The following is a 16,343-nucleotide window of genomic DNA, read 5'->3' as shown; positions in this document are numbered from 1 at the left end:
ACCTGCCTTCCCAGGAGGACCTCCCTGGGCCTCGCCCAGCAAACCCGCAATGCCGGCGAGGCCTTGAACATGCCCCAGCCTCTCCTCCTGCACCTGCCGCCAGCCGGGGCGGCACTGAACTTTTCTCCTAAAACATAGCTATGGAAGTGAAATTCCTCTTTCTGTTTTCTTATACATTTATTTAACTATTTTATTTGGAAGGCAGAGAGTAAAGAGGAGAGGGAGGGAGGGAGGAGAGAGGAGAGAGATTGGTTTCAACGACCGCTGGTTCGCCCCGAATGTCCATAATAGCCAAGGCTGGGAACTCCACCCAGGCCTCCCACATGGGAGCAGGGGCCCAAGGGCTTGGGTCGTCTTCCGCGGCCTCCCAGGGTGCGCATCAGCGGGAAGCCGGGATTGGCAGCAGAAGCAGGACTCGAACCCCGGCGCTCAGGCCCCGGTGCGGGCATCCTGAGCACCTGCTGCGCGCCCACAGCCACTTCCAGGCGACAGCGCCGCGACACCAACACCTCCGAGCCCTCGCACAATATTCCCAAGGCTCCAAAGGGAGGCCGGCGAGAGGGGCGGCGCCAGGTGGCCCCGTTGGCGCGCAAGTCAGGGTCTGGCCCCCCGAGTCTGAGGATTTCCCGCGGCAGGGAGAGGCCGCTCGTCCCCTGGGCCGCTTCCACCTGCCTCCTGCGCCTTTCACCTCGGGGACGGGGGCGGCTGCAGACTGGGGGCCTAGGCCTTCCCCCGAGAGGCGTGGCCGAGTGAAGGTCCGCCCGGTGAGGCCAGGTGTGCAGCGCGGTGCATTCTGGGAGCGCGCAGGTGGCAGGGGGAGCTGGCGGCCGGAAGTCGCAGGGACTCAGCAGGCTGGGGGGGGGGCAGGAGGGAGACTGGGGGAGACGCGGTTGGGAGGCGAAGTCCTCAGGGCCCGGTGGCGGCCTCAGCCACTTCTGGTTCCCAGATTCCTCTTTCCGGCGCTCGTGACTCACCGTCCCCTCCCCACGGCACCCCTGTTCCCGGCCGCAAAGCCGCCTGCCGACCACAGGGGCCAGAGGGAGTGGGCGGCGGCGGAGGGTCAGCCCCCACCCCACGCAGAGGCAGGAGCGCGCACGGGTGACGGCCACGCTGGCAGTGGCAGGAGGCTGCGTGAGGTCGGGTTGGTGTTGGGGCGCTGGCCGCTCCGCCGGGGCCCCCACTTCTGCCGCCGGCCCCCTGCTGCTGTGCACCTGCTGGGCGCCGGTCACCGCGGCCACACCCACCTGGGAGATCCGGATGGAGCTCTGGCCTGCCGGCTCCTGTCTGGCCCAGGCCCCGTTGTGGGCGTTTGAGGAGTAGGCCAGTGGGTGGAACGGTCTCCCTCTCTCTGCCTTTCAAATAAGTAAAAGTAAATAAAAATTCAAATAACAGGTGTCCCATGTCCCTGGGGACACCCCCCCCCCCATTCCCACAGCCTGGGCCGTCACAGTATTCCCGCCCCTGGCCATGATGATTGGGTCACAGTGACCATGGACCTGAGCCCTCCCTCCTACGGGAAGGTTTTGTGGCGAGTCCATTCACCTAAGAACCACCTAGTTGAGCGCCTACTGTGTGCCAGGGATGCGTTCGGCTGCTCCCACAAGTGCACAAGCGCTTACTGAGCACCTGCTGTGTGCGGGGTGGGGGGCACAGTGCTGGCTGAGTGGGGAAAGGTTCCTGCCCTCATGGAGACAGAGACAGTAAGGAACTTACCAGGCAGCCACAGGAGCTGTGCTGAAAACAACATAAATCCTTGAGGGCTGGTGATGACCAGGCGGCCGCAGAGTGAGTGGTCAAGGAGGCCTTCCTGGAGGAGGTGACATGGGCTGTTTCACAGGAAGGCAGTGTCTCACTCTGACCAATGCCTGCCCCTTTCTCTGAGCTGGGGCCCTGTCGCCCTGCTCCTGTCTCTGATAGGCGCCTTGTCACTACTTCCCCCTCCTCCCTGTCTGGCTTCCAGCCTCCAGCCGTCTCCACGACTTCGCAGAGCTGTCCCCCTTCCCTCCGCCCTTGCTCCAAGCTGCCGTCGCCTCGTGTGGCCCGGCCACGGCAGCTCGGAACACCGACACCCCACAGCCACCGGGCGCCGCGGCGTTTGGCACTTGCTATCTTTATACTCGAGCAGTGGAATCCTTGTCCACTACACAACTCCGTGGCATCCAGGGCCTTCGCTCTGGTGTGCAGCCCTCAGGCCTCGCTCATTCCAGAACGTTCTCCTCACGCCGGTGCAAACCCTGCACTGGTCTGCGGTTACTCCCCCCGCTCCGCCCCCGCCCCAATCCACGATTCTCTTGCTTGGCCGGACTCCACTGGCTTATCCGTCACCTGCTGTGAGCACTTGTCTTTTTGAAAGACAGAAAAAGAGAGAGGGAGAGGATGAGAGAGAGAGGGAGAGAGAGGGAGAGAGAGAGAGGATGAGAGGGAGAAAGAGGGAGGATGAGAGAAAGAGAGAGGATGAGAGAGAGAGAGAGAGGATGAGAGAGAGGGAGATCTTCCACCTGCGCGTCCGCTCTCCAGTGCCTGCGACAGACAGGGCCGGCCCACACTGGGGCCTGGAGGCCGGAACTCGGCTCCCGGGTGACAGGGACCCATCGCTGCGGCCTCCCAGGGTGACAGGGACCCATCGCTGCGGCCTCCCGGGGTGACAGGGACCCATCGCTGCGGCCTCCTGGGGTGCACCTTAGCAGGGAGCTGGGGCGGAGGCCCGGGCGCTCTGAATCGGGACGTGGGCATCTCCAGCGGCGTCTTAGGCGCCGTGCCCAGTGCCAGCCCCCACGTTGGGTTTGTGTTCTTTGTGAATAAAGCGGCGTGGGCGAGCCGTGGGCTGCTCAGCGTGGACTGGCGCGCTCTCATTCCCCTGGGCCACCCCGAGGGCCGGATCCCCGGTGGCATGCGGCGAGTTTCCATTGAGCTCCCTGAGAAACCGCCTGCCGTCCCCCAGCCGGGCCTCAGCGGTGGCCTCTGCAGGTCCAGCGTGCGGCTCTGATGTGTGTTTCTCCCAGGGGTGGGAGTGCTGAGGTCTCCATCCTGGTAACTCCTCTTACGAAGCCTCTGTTGAAACCTCCTGGCCATTTTTAAGCCAGGCGCCCTTATCAGCGGGTTCTGAGGGCTGGGCTTCCCACTCCACGTCCCTGCACCTGCCCTGGCCATCACCCGTGACCTCCTCCCCTTGCCCGTCCTGGGGTTTTCACCCCCACCTCACCCCCGGGCCCCACACTTGCCCTCCCGCACCCATCAGATCCACGCTCCACGTCTGGAACCCGGCTGTTGCCTGGTTCCCACTGAGTCTGGCTCAGAACAGCGGGTGCTGGCGAGGCAGCACGGGGCAGGCACCCTGGCCTGGCCTGCTCCTCTCCTGGCCCCTGGGCCAGGGAAGGCCATGGCGAGGACCCTAGAGTGGTGGTGGGGCCGCGGGGGTCACCCTGGGCAGGAGCCAGCACGGCGATTCCGTTGGGGGAGGACGCCCACAGAAGGGAACCCCTGTCTGCCAATTCCAGAACCTTCCTCGCCTCGGGGACAGGGTGGGAGCGCCAGTGTCAGGCCTGTGCTGACTCGGTCGGGACTCTTGAAATGGCCCCTCCTCGGCTGTTTTCAGTGAGCCACGCATTTTCGGGAGCTACTGATTTTTTCCAATTGCGCTGGACGTTACTCGAGTAAATCTGGCAGCCCTAGCAGGGGCTGTAGAGGGGGAGCCCGGACTTAAAGCCTAGGATTCCCGACCCCAGCGCTTCTTCCAGGCGAACGGGGCCTCCCCTTACCTGCGGGACCGCACGGAGTTCCCTGGGCTCTGCTCTCCCTTTCTAGGAAAAGGGCCCTGGGGAATTCCTGAACCAGTCGCGGTCCCTTTAAAAGTGGTTTCGGGGGCGGGCTCACAGGGGGCGTGTCGAACCCGGGGGCGTGTCGAGTCGGCGTTGGCCAATCCGGGGGTCGAACGGGTCGTGGGGGCGGGCCCGAGCGAGCGGACCGGGAAGGGTTAAAGGGGCGCACCCGCGGGTCGCGGACCGTCCGGCTGTCCCCGCCCCCTTCCGTCCGATCCTGGCTGTCCCGCGGCTGCGCCGGCCCTGCCGCCCGAGGGACAAAGCAACGCCGCCGCCGCCGCCGCCAAACGGGTCCCAGACTGCGGTCGGGCCGACCCCCGGCCCGCGCCTCCGCGGCCGCCGCCGCCCTAGGCCTGCGCGTCTGGGTAAGGCCAGCTCGGCGCGGGGACGACGGATCGGTCGCGCGCCCTGGGCCTCGGGGTTCCGCGGCCGCCCAGGGCGCACCTTGCTGGGGCCCTGCCCGTCGGGGACCTTGGGGACCGCCCCGCGGCGGGCGCCGGGGCTGCCGCTGTCCTGGAGGGAGCCCAGGAGCGCGCCCGCACGCGCGGGCCTCTGCGGGGTGTCACTCGGGCCCCGCAGGGGCAGCGCGGGCCGGGGCTCAGGGCTCCCCCGCACGTGTTTTTCAGCGCGGCCGCCACACCCACAGTCAGGCTCCTCTCCTTGAGCTGAGTGCCCACGCGCCCGGCCTCAGTTTCCCCAGTCTCCTGGGGGCTCTGCACTTTTCTCTGGAATGCCACCGCCCCTTCGGAATTGGTTCATTCAGCCTGTCCCCAAGGGGCAGACCCAGTGTCCCCATCTGGTGGCCGAGGCCCAGAGAAGCCCGGCTCAGATGTTGAGTGGCTTTCCCGGGTCTGGCCCTGGCTTCCCCTGAGCATCCAGCCTGGGCTGGCAGAGAGGCTGGGCCCCCTCCGGCTTCCTGCCCCGCGGCGCGGGCTGTTGAGTCAGCAGCAGTGCCTGGACTCTGAACTTGCGGGAAGCGAGCGGGGAGATAAGCCGGGGCCCCCGCCCTCCCTCTAGGCCAGGCTGGGGACACTGCAGGGGGCAGGGGGTGGCTCTGCTGCTGGCCCCCTGCGGGCAGCCGGGGAGGAGGGCCTGGTGGCTGGGAGACCCCAAGCTCACCGCTCTGTGTCTGTGGGCGGGGACTTAGCCTCTCCACGCCTCACATTTCCTCCTCTGGGAAGGCGTGCGGGCTGGGGACTGTCACCTGCGGGACTCTGCACACCTGTGACACGCCAGGCACGGACTTCAGCCAGAAGCTCCACCCAACGCAGGCGACCGTGACCCAGGTAATTCAGGTTGGCATCCATGGGCTGTCCTGTGCAGAGGGTGGCCAGGGGCTGCTGGCCCAAGGTCATGGTCACCACCAGGGATGGTAAGGAGGCGGCCGTGTGTGTGTGTGTGTGTGTGTAGGGGGTATCACAGGTAGACATCAGCCTGGCAGAGACCCGGGGTGGGGGCGCACCTGGGGAGCCATCCCGGGGGTCAGAGCAGAGGGCATCACGGGGCTGGGTCCTAGGAGCTCCCTCGCTGGGGAGTGGGTTCTGTGGGGCTGGGCAGACTGGACCTGAGGTCCACGGACGGGCTGGGCGGCACCTCCCCTGCTGGGGCGGGGTGGAGTGGGGTGTGTATTCGGTGGGCAGCAGGTGGGACCTCGGGGGTCGGAGGTGGGAGGAGCAGGAAGCCTGGGGCTCTGGGCTGGCACAGGAGACACCGGAGAGGCGTGGTGGGGAGGGCGGCACAGTCCTGCGCTGGTGCCTTCCGTGGGGTCCCCATGGCCGCGTCCCCACCGCCCTGACTTGCGATCCCGCTGTGTGGATGCAGAAGCCGAGGACCAGAGAGACCAGGAGCTTGTTGGGGACCCCCAGCCCAGACCCCGCACAGGTGGCGTTTGACCTCAGAGCAGAGCGAGCCGGCCCAGAGCTGGGGACGCCAGCGCTGCCTGAGAGGTAGGAGGGGCAGGGAGGGTCCCCATGGGAGCTGAGGGGGCAGGGGTGCGCGAGGCCCACTTTGCAGGGGGAGACCGAGGCTGAGGGGGACAGCCCCGAGTGAAGTGGGCGGCTCAGGGAGGCAGAGTGGGGGTTAAACACGCTGAGCCCCGGGGCCCCTGGCCTTGGTCCCCCCGCCAAGCCCTGGGCCCACATCTTGATCCAGGTGTTGTGTCCCTAGGTGCAGGCGCTTCCCTCTGGGACGGCATGCCCCTTCCACGCACTGTGTCGGCCCCGCGACCCCAGGCCCACGCATACAGGGCTGTCGCCTGGCTGCTCCCTCTGCCTGTCATCCCTTCGGGGGGGGGGGTGACTCTGCCCACGTGGCACCTCCCAGCTCGGCCCCAGCTGCTCTCCTTGGCCCTGGCACTCCTGACCGCTTCTCCTTTTTCCCAGCGCACGGAGGACGCGGTGGGCAGACACTGCGCCTGTCGGCAGGGACCCTGACCGCCCGCCGTCCTGTGTCCCTAGTGCCTGGCACGCACAGCAGGCGCTCACCGCATGGACAGCCGGAGGCCTCGTCATGACATCAGAGCTGGGAGCCGGCGGGGACCGCGGAAGGCGGCCGGGCACGGCGGCGCAGGCCTGGGTTTGAGCGTCGGCGCTGCTCGGCTTGCCCTGGGAGCCAGGCGAGTGGCTGGCCGCTGCGTGCCTCGGTCTCCCCATCTGTGAAGTGGGAGCGAGGAGAGGTTTGTGGGAGATTAAACGCGGCACTGGAGAATGTTGGCAGGCGGGAGGCCGTCTCGGCAGCATCTCAGGGAGGCTGGCTCTGGGGGCCTGGCCAGCCACGGGTTCGAGTCGCGTCTCAGCTCCTTGGGAGCCCAGCGAGCCCCCGTTCCCGCTGTGACCCGGGGGTCGGGGTGAGCCCCGCCGCGGCCTGGCGCCATGAAGCTGAACGAACGCAGCCTGGCCTTCTACGCCACGTGCGACGCGCCCGTGGACCACGCGGGCTTCCTGCGCAAGCAGGGCGCGGGCCGGCCGGCCGCCTCGCACCGCCGCTGGTTCGTGCTGCGCGGCAACCTGCTCTTCTACTTCGAGGAGCCGGCGGCGCGCCAGCCGCTCGGCGTCGTGGTGCTGGAGGGCTGCACGGTGGAGCTGGCCGACGCCGCCCAGGACTTCGCCTTCGCCGTGCGCTTCGCCGGCGCCCGGGCCCGCGCCTACGTGCTGGCCGCCGACAGCCAGGCCGCCATGGAGGGCTGGGTGAAGGCCCTGTCGCGGGCCAGCTTCGACTACCTGCGCCTGGTGGTGCGGGAGCTGGAGCAGCAGCTGGCGGCCATGCGGGCGGGGGGCTGCCCGGCCCCGCCGCGCCGGCCCAAGGAGAACGGCTGCGCTGTGTGGAGCATCGAGGCCGCCCCCGCCTGCGCCGCGGCCGGGCCCGGGCCCCCGACGCCGCCCCCGCGCCGGAGGGCCTCGGCGCCACACGGGCCTCTGGACGGGCTCCCCTTCGCGCAGCTGCACGAGTGGTACGGGCAGGAGATCCAGGCGCTGAGGGGCCAGTGGCTCAGCAGCCGTGCCCAGCCCTGAGGTCACCAGAGCTGCTGCTTCTGCCACGCCGTGGTCAAGGCCAGCCCCGAGGGCCGCTGCTGGACTCTGGGGGACTCGCCCGGCCCAGCTGCGGGGACGGGGGGCAGTGTGCCCTGTCCTAAGGAGAAGCCCGGGCCCCAGACCCGGCCAAGGCAGCAGCTGGGGCCTGACCGGCCCACTGGACGTCTGTTCCGCCCTGGCAGCTCCTTCCCGGACCCTGGGTGTGGACAGAGAGGGCCTGGCCGGCCTGGCTCCGGGAGCAGCAGGTGGGGGCGACCAGCGGGGAGGCAGGTGGAGCTCCGTGTCTGAGCAGGGGCTGAGCTGGCCTGGCCCCAGGGCCCTCCCACAGCCTCCTGTCACTCCTAGACTGCATCTTTGGTCCCTCCTGGGAGCAGTGGCTGCCCCACGGCTGGGGCGGGGCCTCAGGAGCTCAGCTGACCTCCAGCGCTGGGCGGGAGCCCGAACTGACCTTCCTGCAGGTTCACCCAGGGAGGGGAGGCACGCGCTGACTCACCGGCCCGGAAGTGCCCAGGTGCTGGCCGGGGGTGGAGCTGTGGCTCCCGAGCCCTCCCCCCACCCCTGCCCTTGGCAGGTGCGGTCACTGGCCTCCTCTGCTCACCGCAGTGCCACTCTGATCCAAGGCCGTGAGCCTGCCCCCCCCCCCGGAGTGTTTACAGCCCCCACGCCTGGGCCCCTTCCGTTCCCTGAGGGCTGCCTCTGGGCGCGCGGACTCAACTCACTGCCCTCCCGCCTGTCTTTGGGGGGAGACATGGGGCGGGTGGGTGTGCAGCCCGCTGCTGGCCCCCGTGGGCTGGGGCTTCCTCGTGAATTTGACCTCTAAATACCTGGGGAGGGGGTTTCCTCGTTACAGGGCTTTTGTTTGCTGCTGCTGGGGGACTGGCCCTGCTCCCTCTGCCTGGCGCCCCGCCTTCCCCCCAGCAGGTACGGCTGGGGTCCTGGTGCGTCCTCTCCCCTCCCTACCTTGCAGGGTCCACTAGGAGCTGCCCAGGGCCCTGCGTCCCGGCCAGAGGCAGCCGGCAGGGTGTCAGCCCTGGTCCAGGTTTCCAGACCTGAGGGTACGGCAGCCCTGGTCGCCCCCTCCCCATGGTACGAGGCGTGGGAGGGAAGACGCCGGGGCTACAATAAAGGTTTGTCAGGGAGACGGCGTGTGTCATTTGTCCTCACCCGAGTCCTTGGTGATTTCTCTGGGAGTGTGCCGCACGTGGCTGAGGGCTAGCCCAGCGCCTTCTCCCAGCCGCCTGAGGCCGACGCTGGGCCCATTTTCCAGATCGTTAGGAGATTTGCCACCCGCCCTGTTGGAGCATGGCAGAGCCGGGGTGGAAAGTTCTGGAACCCTCAGCACAGGAGGGCCTCCAGGAAGGAGGTGGGGCTGATGGAGCACAAAGTTCTTTTTCGAATGGCAAGAAGTTTGGGGGGGGTTGTGTGGGATGAGGGTTTGGAAGTGAAGGGCAGGCCGGAGACCTGGCAGATGGGAGTGGTGCTGAGCAGTCCGGATCGGGGTGGCAAGGGCGGGGCCGAGGCCTGGCTCTTCTCACTGGGATGCAGCCTGCGGCGGCTCGGAGGTAAAGTTGGTGGTCGATGGGTAATGTCTGCTGTGAGCACCGGCGGGGGAGGGCAGTGGTGCTCACAGTACAGATCTGCCGTCCCAGGCGGGGTCCACGGTTCAGACGGGAGAGGCTGGCCAGGTGGCCTTGGGTCTCCCTCGCCAGCCCGGGAAAGTGCACACTTAGGAAAACGGGCCTACTCGCTCGAGCTGCAGTTCAGGAAGGGAAGCTGAGCCGGCCGGGACTCAGACCACTCGTGAGCGTCCAGCGCAGGCTGAGTAATTCTTCCCGTCTCCTGGGGGGCTCAGCCCACTCGTGAGCTCCCCGCACAGGCTGAGTCAGGGCACCGCCGTGGCCTTTGTGACCGCAGGGGGCAGGATGGGGAAATGCAGGGGAGACAGCTGGGGGAGGGGGGTGCTTCCTGCGAGCCGGCCACGGGGAATGCGCGGGGAGGGGCTGAGGGCACTAGTTAAGGGGGATGCTGAGGAGCCCCCAGGGTGGGGGCTGCCCGCCCTATCACCCAGCCCCCCCAAGTGCCTCGCTGCTGATGGCCACCTTGCAGGGATGGCCTAAACCTTAGCCACTGACCAATGCTATGGGACTCAACAAGACGTGGGTGGAAGGGTCTTCTAGAAAGGTAGAGACTCCCCATTGTTCTCTGCAGGAGGAGCTGTGTCCATGACGCCTGGAGCTGTGGCAGCAATCTTGTGACTATAAAGAAAATGTCTTGGTTGGGTGTAGTGGAGGGTTAAGCTGCTGCTGGCGACGCCAGCATCCGACATCAGAGCACAAGTTCAAGTCCCAGCTGCTCTGCTCTGACCCTGCTCCCTGCTAACGTGCCTGGGAAGACGGCAGAAGGTGGCTCGAGTACGTGAGTTCCTGCCGCCCATGTGGGAGCCCCGGGCGGAGCTCCAGGCTCCTGGCTTCGGCCTGGCCCAGCCCTGGCCGTGTGGGCATTTGGGGAGTGAGCCAGCAGAGGGAAGACCTCTGTGTCTCTGCCTCTTTGTTAACTCCGCCTTTCAGATACATAAAAATATATCGTAAACATAATCTCTGCCTCTGCCTTCCAAGTAAAATGAAAATAAAATTCGTAAACATGGTGAGGAGGGCGCCTTGTCAAGTGCCTTTTGCCACAGCAGCAAGGAGGTGCGGCCAGGCCTGGGGACGGGGCCCCTGCTCTGCCTGCGCCTGGCTGTGGGTGTGGCCGGCCTTGCCCCCAGTCCCAAGGGCGTCTGGGTGCTGCTTCATGGCCCAGGGCACGGCTCTCGCTGTTTCTCTGGCTGTGGGCCGAGATCCCAGGGCAGGGCTCCCAGGCCCATGGGGCGGCAGCTGCCGGAGGGCGGGGCCCTGGCTGCCTCCTCCGGGTGCCCCCAGAGCCTGGCCCTGAGAAGCCTCACAGGGTTCCCGTCTCTGACTCGCAGCTGCCAGGACAAGGGTCAGTCCCGAGACCCCCGCTGAGCCCACGGCCTCAGACACCTGCACCGGGGATCCACACAGGCCTGAGGCCCAGGCAGGGCCCCCAGACGCCCCCAAATGCTGCCGATGGGGGCGATGGTTTCAGCCGACCCGGCAGATCCAGACGCCACCAGGCCCAGATGAACGGGACTCGCGGGGCCACAGATCTGAGGTCTTCAGTCTGCATCTGAGCCCCACAGCCCCTCAGAATGCAAATTCCTGGGCACTGGCTCTGAGGAGCTGGGTGAGGAGGCTGCGCAGGGCCCAGGGGGCAGCATTTGGGGCAGCTGGAAGGGATTTTAGGACCACAGGCAAAGAAGCAGCTTGGAAGGCAGTGTGGGGTCACCGCCGGGGAGACTGGGGGCCCACATGGCGCAGGCCCCCCACGCAGTGCCCCGGCCGGCCTCAGAGGCCTACAGAACGCTGGATGGCGGCAACGGTGCTTCCCCACGCAGGCCGCGGAACCTGGGGGAAGGCAGCTCGGCGCCAACTTTATAATCACAAGATTGCTGCCACAGCTCCAGGCGTCATGGACACAGTACCCCCCCCCGCCCCCCCCCGCCCCGCAGACGCCCAAGCAGCCGTGTGGAGAGGCGCAGCCGGGGCAGAACTGAGGCCCCAAACCCAGGGCCAGCACCAGCCAGAGGCCCCGGAGCACGCTCTGCTGAGGCAGGGCTCACAGCATGCTCACCAGAGTCCAGCCCCCAGAGCCCGCGAGCGGAGCCACTCCCGAATTCCACAGAGCCACGCGGCGCCGGCCACGTCCACTTCAGGCGAGGAGGCGGGCAGGGCTCTCGGCTCACTCGCGTGGCTCCTGCAAGGGCAGCCTGGCTTCCACAGCCACACGGACCTGGGCCTCGGCTCTGCAGGGCTGGGCGTCCCCAACATTCCTGCCCCGTGGTCACGGGCCCATCCCCTCGGTGAGGTGTGTCTTTGCACACTCACCAAGCAGGGACCGGGAGGGAGGCTGCTGGCTCCAGGGGGGCCGCGGAATGAGGAGAGGAAGGGGTGAGGCTGGGCAGTGAGGGCCGTGGAGGCACGAGCCAGGGCCTGGAGCAGCGGCTCCCTCAGCCCCTCAGCTGGCTCCCGCCTGCCCCTGCATCACCAGTGCAGCCCTGACCTCTGGCCTTCTCAAGAGCTGCGGCCCGAGGGCCCCCGGGGCCAGTCCTCGACCTGCTTCCCGTCTTCCCATCCACTCTGCAAGGGGCTGTCACACGGCCACCGCAGCGGGGGAACCGCGGGTTAGACACTGGCTCCGCGAGGCAGGGCTGGGATGTGACGCCCCCAACTCTCAGGAGCTGCGGGAGGGTGGGGGCTGTGCCTCACCTGGTGCCGTCCCCACCCACGCCTCCCCGAGTGCGTGCCCAGGAGGCCTGGGGCCCCCACCGGGCTGGGAGCAATTCCTTCTCCTGAGTGAGGCGGGAGACCCGGGCAGTCACGCTCAGGGCCACTCCGGGGACCCTCCCGGCCCCCAGGCCCTCCCGCACCGCACCTCCCGCACGGACGCAGCCCTGCCCTCCACTCACGCTCAGGAGCTCCTGCTCCAGCCGTCCAGGCACGTGCTCGCAGGTCACGCACGGAGCGCTCCTCGGGATGATCCTCCGAGCTGGCTGCTAGGATGCCCCCGTTTCAGACGAGAAAACTGAGGCCCTAGTTGGGAAAGGGTCCACGCTGCAGTGGACACTAGGAAGCCCCCCCCCCCCCCGGCATTTTCCCACCAGCAGGCCGAAGGCCCCAGCCGCTCTCACATTCTGTGGGGCTGGCACAACTTGTACCCTGGCTGGGCTCAGTGGCCTGGGGCCACCGATGTGGAGCCATGGGGCCCGGGTCGGTCACGGACTGTGCCCTCCGCCTGCTGTGGCCGCGCCTATGGCTGTCAAGAGAAGTGGTCAGTGTGGTTTTTCTGGGACACGCCCTGTGTCTTAGAACTGGCAAACTCAAAACCCAGTGCATTTTGTGAGTGGCCATTGAGCCCCACGGTGGGCTGTAAGGGTTCGAGTCCCAGCTCCGAAGACCTCAGAGGCAGCAGGTGATGGCTCCAGGAGTTGGGTCCCTGCCACGGGCCCCTGGCTCCGGCCCCGGTCCAGGCGTGGCCACAGTGAACCAGCGCATGGGAGCTCGCTCGCACTCCAATAAAAAATGAACACATTGTGGAACACCCAGCTTGCACCCCGGCCCTGGGACAAAGAAACGAGACAGCGGGCTAGTATACAATTCTGTATTTAGCGACTCGTTGACAGAACGCGTTCCTTGTTTTTTTTTTTTTAATTTTAAACAAAGTTCATCAATCTCTCATAGAAATGGTTTGGTGTGGGTTTTTGCTCTCTGACTGTTTCGGGACGAGAACCTGACCAGGCTCTTTGGGGGTCCGTGAGCTTCAGGCAGAACAGGATCTGCGTGTTCCGGAGCCCGGGCCGAGTGCTGCGGCAAATCCCGTCCCACTGAGGCCAGACGCAGGGCTCGCGGAACCCGAGTCAGCGTGGCCGGCCTGGATCGCGACGTCGTGTTGGTTTTGGGAATAACAAGTGCTGGTCCCCCCACGCGTGTCCTAATTGTTACCAGGGCGGTGGTGTCTCACTTGTTCCAGATTTGACTACTCCGAGAATTGGCCACTGTTTTCTATTGTCAAAATATAAAAATACCTTCATCTGGATAAAAATGTAGACAGTGGAAAACTCTTCAATGCATAGCCTGGGTGAAGGGAGGAGGTTCTCCTGCAGGGTTCTTGCCGGCTGTTCGGCATGGAGACTGCGGCCTGGGCTGGGTGTGTGAGCTGGAACTTCTGCAACGGTCCTCACCTGTCCCCCTCCGGCCACCTCGCCTCCATCGGCTCCCCCCAGCCCCCCGGCACTGCACTGGCACCGGTCACGGTCACCTCTCCATGGATATTCTTGGGAGTCGCCCAAGTCAGTCTTCCCACAGAGTTTGAGAAAGGAAAAGAAACAAAAGCAAGAGAGTGACAGACTCGGCAGCCAATGGGGCGGCCGCTCCATCCAAACCGGAGACCGGGCTGCTGGGGAGGGGCTCCTCCTGCCGGGAGGGGGTCCGGTCCCGGCTGCCCGGCGGGTCATGCAGTGGAAGGCAGGGGTGGCTCAGAGCCCGGGACGGAGCGTGCTGCTGCTACCTGGCCCGGCCCCAGGGGCAGCTGGGGAGGGAAGGCGGGGGAGGGGCACGCGGGCTCTCGACTTCGAAGCGTCGTCGCCGTTTTGGTGCTGGTTGCTAGGCCTCAGTGCTCGTGGAGTGACCAACACCGTCATTTTCTGAAAGCACGGAGCAGGCGAGGGGCGGCCACAGTCTCGCTTGGGAGTGCCTACGTCAGACCAGGGGGACGCGTCCCAGGCTGGGGCATGGGGTCACTGTGGCTCTGGGACCACGCTCCGAGCGCCTGGCCCCATGCCAGCTTTCTGAAAGGTCTGGAAACACTTCTCGTCTTCAGACGGCCGTGGCCGCGGGCGCTCCCTCGGAGTGTAAGCAGTTCTCGTGCCGCGCCGCGTCTTGGACGGGACGTTTACAGTGTCTGCGTCAGCACGGGACGCTCTGTGTCACCAGGGCTGCAGGAGCACATCCCCGACGGCTCTGTGGCCTTCGTTTAGAGTCTTTCGGACTTTCCGGCAGGGCAGCAGCATCGCGCTGTGTCTCACAGACAGGTGTGGGGAGGAATCGCAGTGCCAAGGCTAGCAAGGCGCTGGTCAGTCTCTTAGTGTCTTGTGATGGCTTTGAGCAATTGTCTTCTTTTAATCTCATCTTGTGGCAAAAGCGACACAACTTCAGTGTAGACTTCGCAACAGTTGTGACAGCATCCTGATTTTATAACTCTGTGTAATATCAAAACAGCATCGGCTGGGAATAAATTCCAAAGGATCCTTTATTAAAATATCTAAAAGAGGTCTATAAATATTTATTTATTTTTCTAAAAGAGTTTGGAGTTTTCAGGTGAAAACGTGGTGCCATTTTGCTTCTGTCTCCTCGGAGGGGTGAGGGGGAGAAGAGGGGTGGGACCCCCGGTGCCTCCTGGGCCGATGGTGCTGAGAAGAGGTGGCAATGGCATTTGCCCCGCTGGCTCACTGCCAACTTCATGGAACCAGGATACAACAAAAAACGTAAACGGCCTAACATCGCTGTCCACACATGGATGGCTGAGTCTGTCCCTCCCCACCCTGCCCTGAGCGGGTGTGGGAGGGAGAGAAGGAAGCTGGCCCCCAAGGCGTCCCGCCCCCTGCCCTGCCTTCAGAACTCCCACTCCAGGGCCTCCTCCCGATTGGCGGCCCTCTCCAGCCGGTAGATGATGCTGTTCAGGTTGGCCATCTTCTCATGCCGCCGCTGCAGATTGGGGTTCACCTTGGCGCTGGGGTGCAAGGCTCCAGTTGTGTCGGCAGTGGGGCTGGCACTCGGCACTTTGGCGGGGGGGGCGCCAGGTGGGGATGGGGAGATGGGGGCTGAGGAGGAGGGGACAGGCGACACAGACATCATAAGGCCTGGCGAGGAGGCAGCCGAGGGCGAGTTCAGCGACACCTCCAGGCTGCAGCGTGAGGACTCTGAGGCTGACTTAAAGCTCAGAGGGTCTGAGTGTGGCCGCTCCCCAGCCTCGGCCTCCCGCGGCGGGTGTTGTGAGGGGCAGTCTGGAATGGTGGCACCTGGAAGGAGGGGCCCTGAGGCCACTCCTGGGAGTCCGTCATTCCCCGGGGGACCGGAACGCTCCTCTCGGGGGGCACACTGGTCGTGGTCCGGCTCCCCTGCATCCAGGAGTGGGTGGCTCGTCCCTCCCTCCACATCCTCCTCCACTTGTTCCTGCTTGATCACCACGTGCACCTTGTCCTGGCTTCCCAGGGCTGTGACGCTCTCCTCGGAGCCCTCTGGAAGCTCCAGTTCCTTCACGGTTGGCTTCTGGTCCTCGGCCTCAGAGTCGGGGCTCTGTGGGGTGGGGTCTGGGTGGGAGTGGCCTGGCGGGAGGATGCTGGGACCCCCGCTTGGGTCGAGGTCTGGCTCGTCTTGGGTCCCCTCCACCAACATCTCCCGGCGCATCCGGGACCTGGGGCAGAGACGGCTGTGAGCCTGGGCTGGAACCCTCTGACCCTGGACTCGATGACCCCGCCCACTGCCCGGGGGGACTCCCAAAGCTAAGGAGGGGCTCCTGGTGTTTTCTTTGTGGTGTTTACCCATGGCCTGCACCAACAGGAACAGGGGCAGAGCCCACAGACACTGGGGTAGGGGCTTTGCTGCATTTTCCGTGGTGTCTGGTGCTCACCAAACGTTTGGCCAAATCCCACATTCTTCTGTAATTGGTAGGCTCCGAGACTTACTTCTCTCGAGAGCAGCATTCTCTCTGTCCTTGGTGCAGACTCCTACTTGACCTTCAAAACCAAGCCCAACACCACCTCTTCCACGAGGTCTCCCCTCTGGAAGCAAAGGGCGAATTCCTCTCTCTCTAAGCTCCTTCCCATCTGACAGCACTGCCGTGCTCTGGGACGGGACTGCAGGCTGCTTGGGGTGGGGACGTTGGCCCTGAACCCTGTATCTCTGGCCCCTGGCTCAGTGGGTGTCCATCACAAATGCTTGTTGAATCAACATGCTGGGTAATGATGGAGAGCTCAGTTCCTGGGGGGCACGAGAGGGGAGAGGACCACACCCCCAGGAGGGGAAGGGCGAGGCAGGGGCTGCCGCCCGCCGTGTGGCAGGCCTGGGTCTGGGCCAGGCCTCAGGCAGTGTTTCCCGCAGTCCGCTCCAACTGACCACACTCCGGCACTGGGGCAGCTATGGGGGCCCTCCCCGGACATCCCACAGCCCCAGGGCCCCACCCGCGGCCACACGGCCAGAGCTCTAGGCAAAGTGCTCCTCTTTCTCCTCCTCCCTGCCTGGGAAGCTGGTGGGGGCTCCCTGCCCCACCCCCATGAGGCTGTCTCCTCAGGGATCCCCTCAACCAGCACAGAGCCAGCCCTGGCACCACACTGCAGGCCAGTGGCTGCCCGGACGAGGGCTGGGCCGTGGGGAGGCAGCCA

At 65.8% G+C, this 16,343-nt stretch overlaps 2 protein-coding genes and 1 long non-coding RNA gene across 6 annotated transcripts in view; 1 reads left to right on the top strand and 2 right to left on the bottom strand.

Annotated features, from left to right (window-relative positions):
- Window positions 1–1,250: 1,250 nt before the first annotated feature.
- On the bottom strand, window positions 1,251–3,804 carry LOC133752114 (uncharacterized). Its single transcript, XR_009864887.1, has 3 exons — window positions 3,759–3,804; window positions 1,714–1,807; window positions 1,251–1,352 (listed from the first exon to the last, which is right to left on the bottom strand). It is a non-coding gene; the product is annotated as an uncharacterized LOC133752114 (long non-coding RNA).
- A 222-nt stretch (window positions 3,805–4,026) lies between these two features.
- On the top strand, window positions 4,027–8,482 carry PHETA1 (PH domain containing endocytic trafficking adaptor 1). Of its 4 annotated transcripts, none has more exons than XM_062182524.1 (4): window positions 4,027–4,183; window positions 5,000–5,104; window positions 5,640–5,764; window positions 6,200–8,482. In XM_062182524.1, exon 4 carries the CDS (start codon window positions 6,689–6,691, stop codon window positions 7,325–7,327), a length of 639 nt encoding a protein of 212 aa, XP_062038508.1. In that variant the 5' UTR covers window positions 4,027–4,183; window positions 5,000–5,104; window positions 5,640–5,764; window positions 6,200–6,688; the 3' UTR covers window positions 7,328–8,482. The 4 variants fall into 4 exon arrangements, with proteins under 4 accessions (XP_062038508.1, XP_062038510.1, XP_062038507.1 ...); XM_062182526.1 differs by having other exon boundaries at window positions 4,966–5,104; window positions 6,275–8,482; XM_062182523.1 differs by having other exon boundaries at window positions 4,966–5,104.
- Window positions 8,483–12,636: 4,154 nt separating this feature from the next.
- Window positions 12,637–16,343, bottom strand: part of CUX2 (cut like homeobox 2) — a 254,319-nt gene continuing 250,612 nt past the window's right edge. The window contains 1 exon segment of the mRNA XM_062182840.1: window positions 12,637–15,376. Coding sequence (XP_062038824.1) covers window positions 14,575–15,376 — 802 coding nt within the window. The 3' untranslated portion in view covers window positions 12,637–14,574.

Source organism: Lepus europaeus, chromosome 23 (assembly GCF_033115175.1).
Source record: "Lepus europaeus isolate LE1 chromosome 23, mLepTim1.pri, whole genome shotgun sequence".
NCBI lineage: Eukaryota > Metazoa > Chordata > Mammalia > Lagomorpha > Leporidae > Lepus > Lepus europaeus.
Note: the sequence above shows the minus strand (reverse complement) of the source record. Positions and strands in the feature narration are given on the sequence as shown.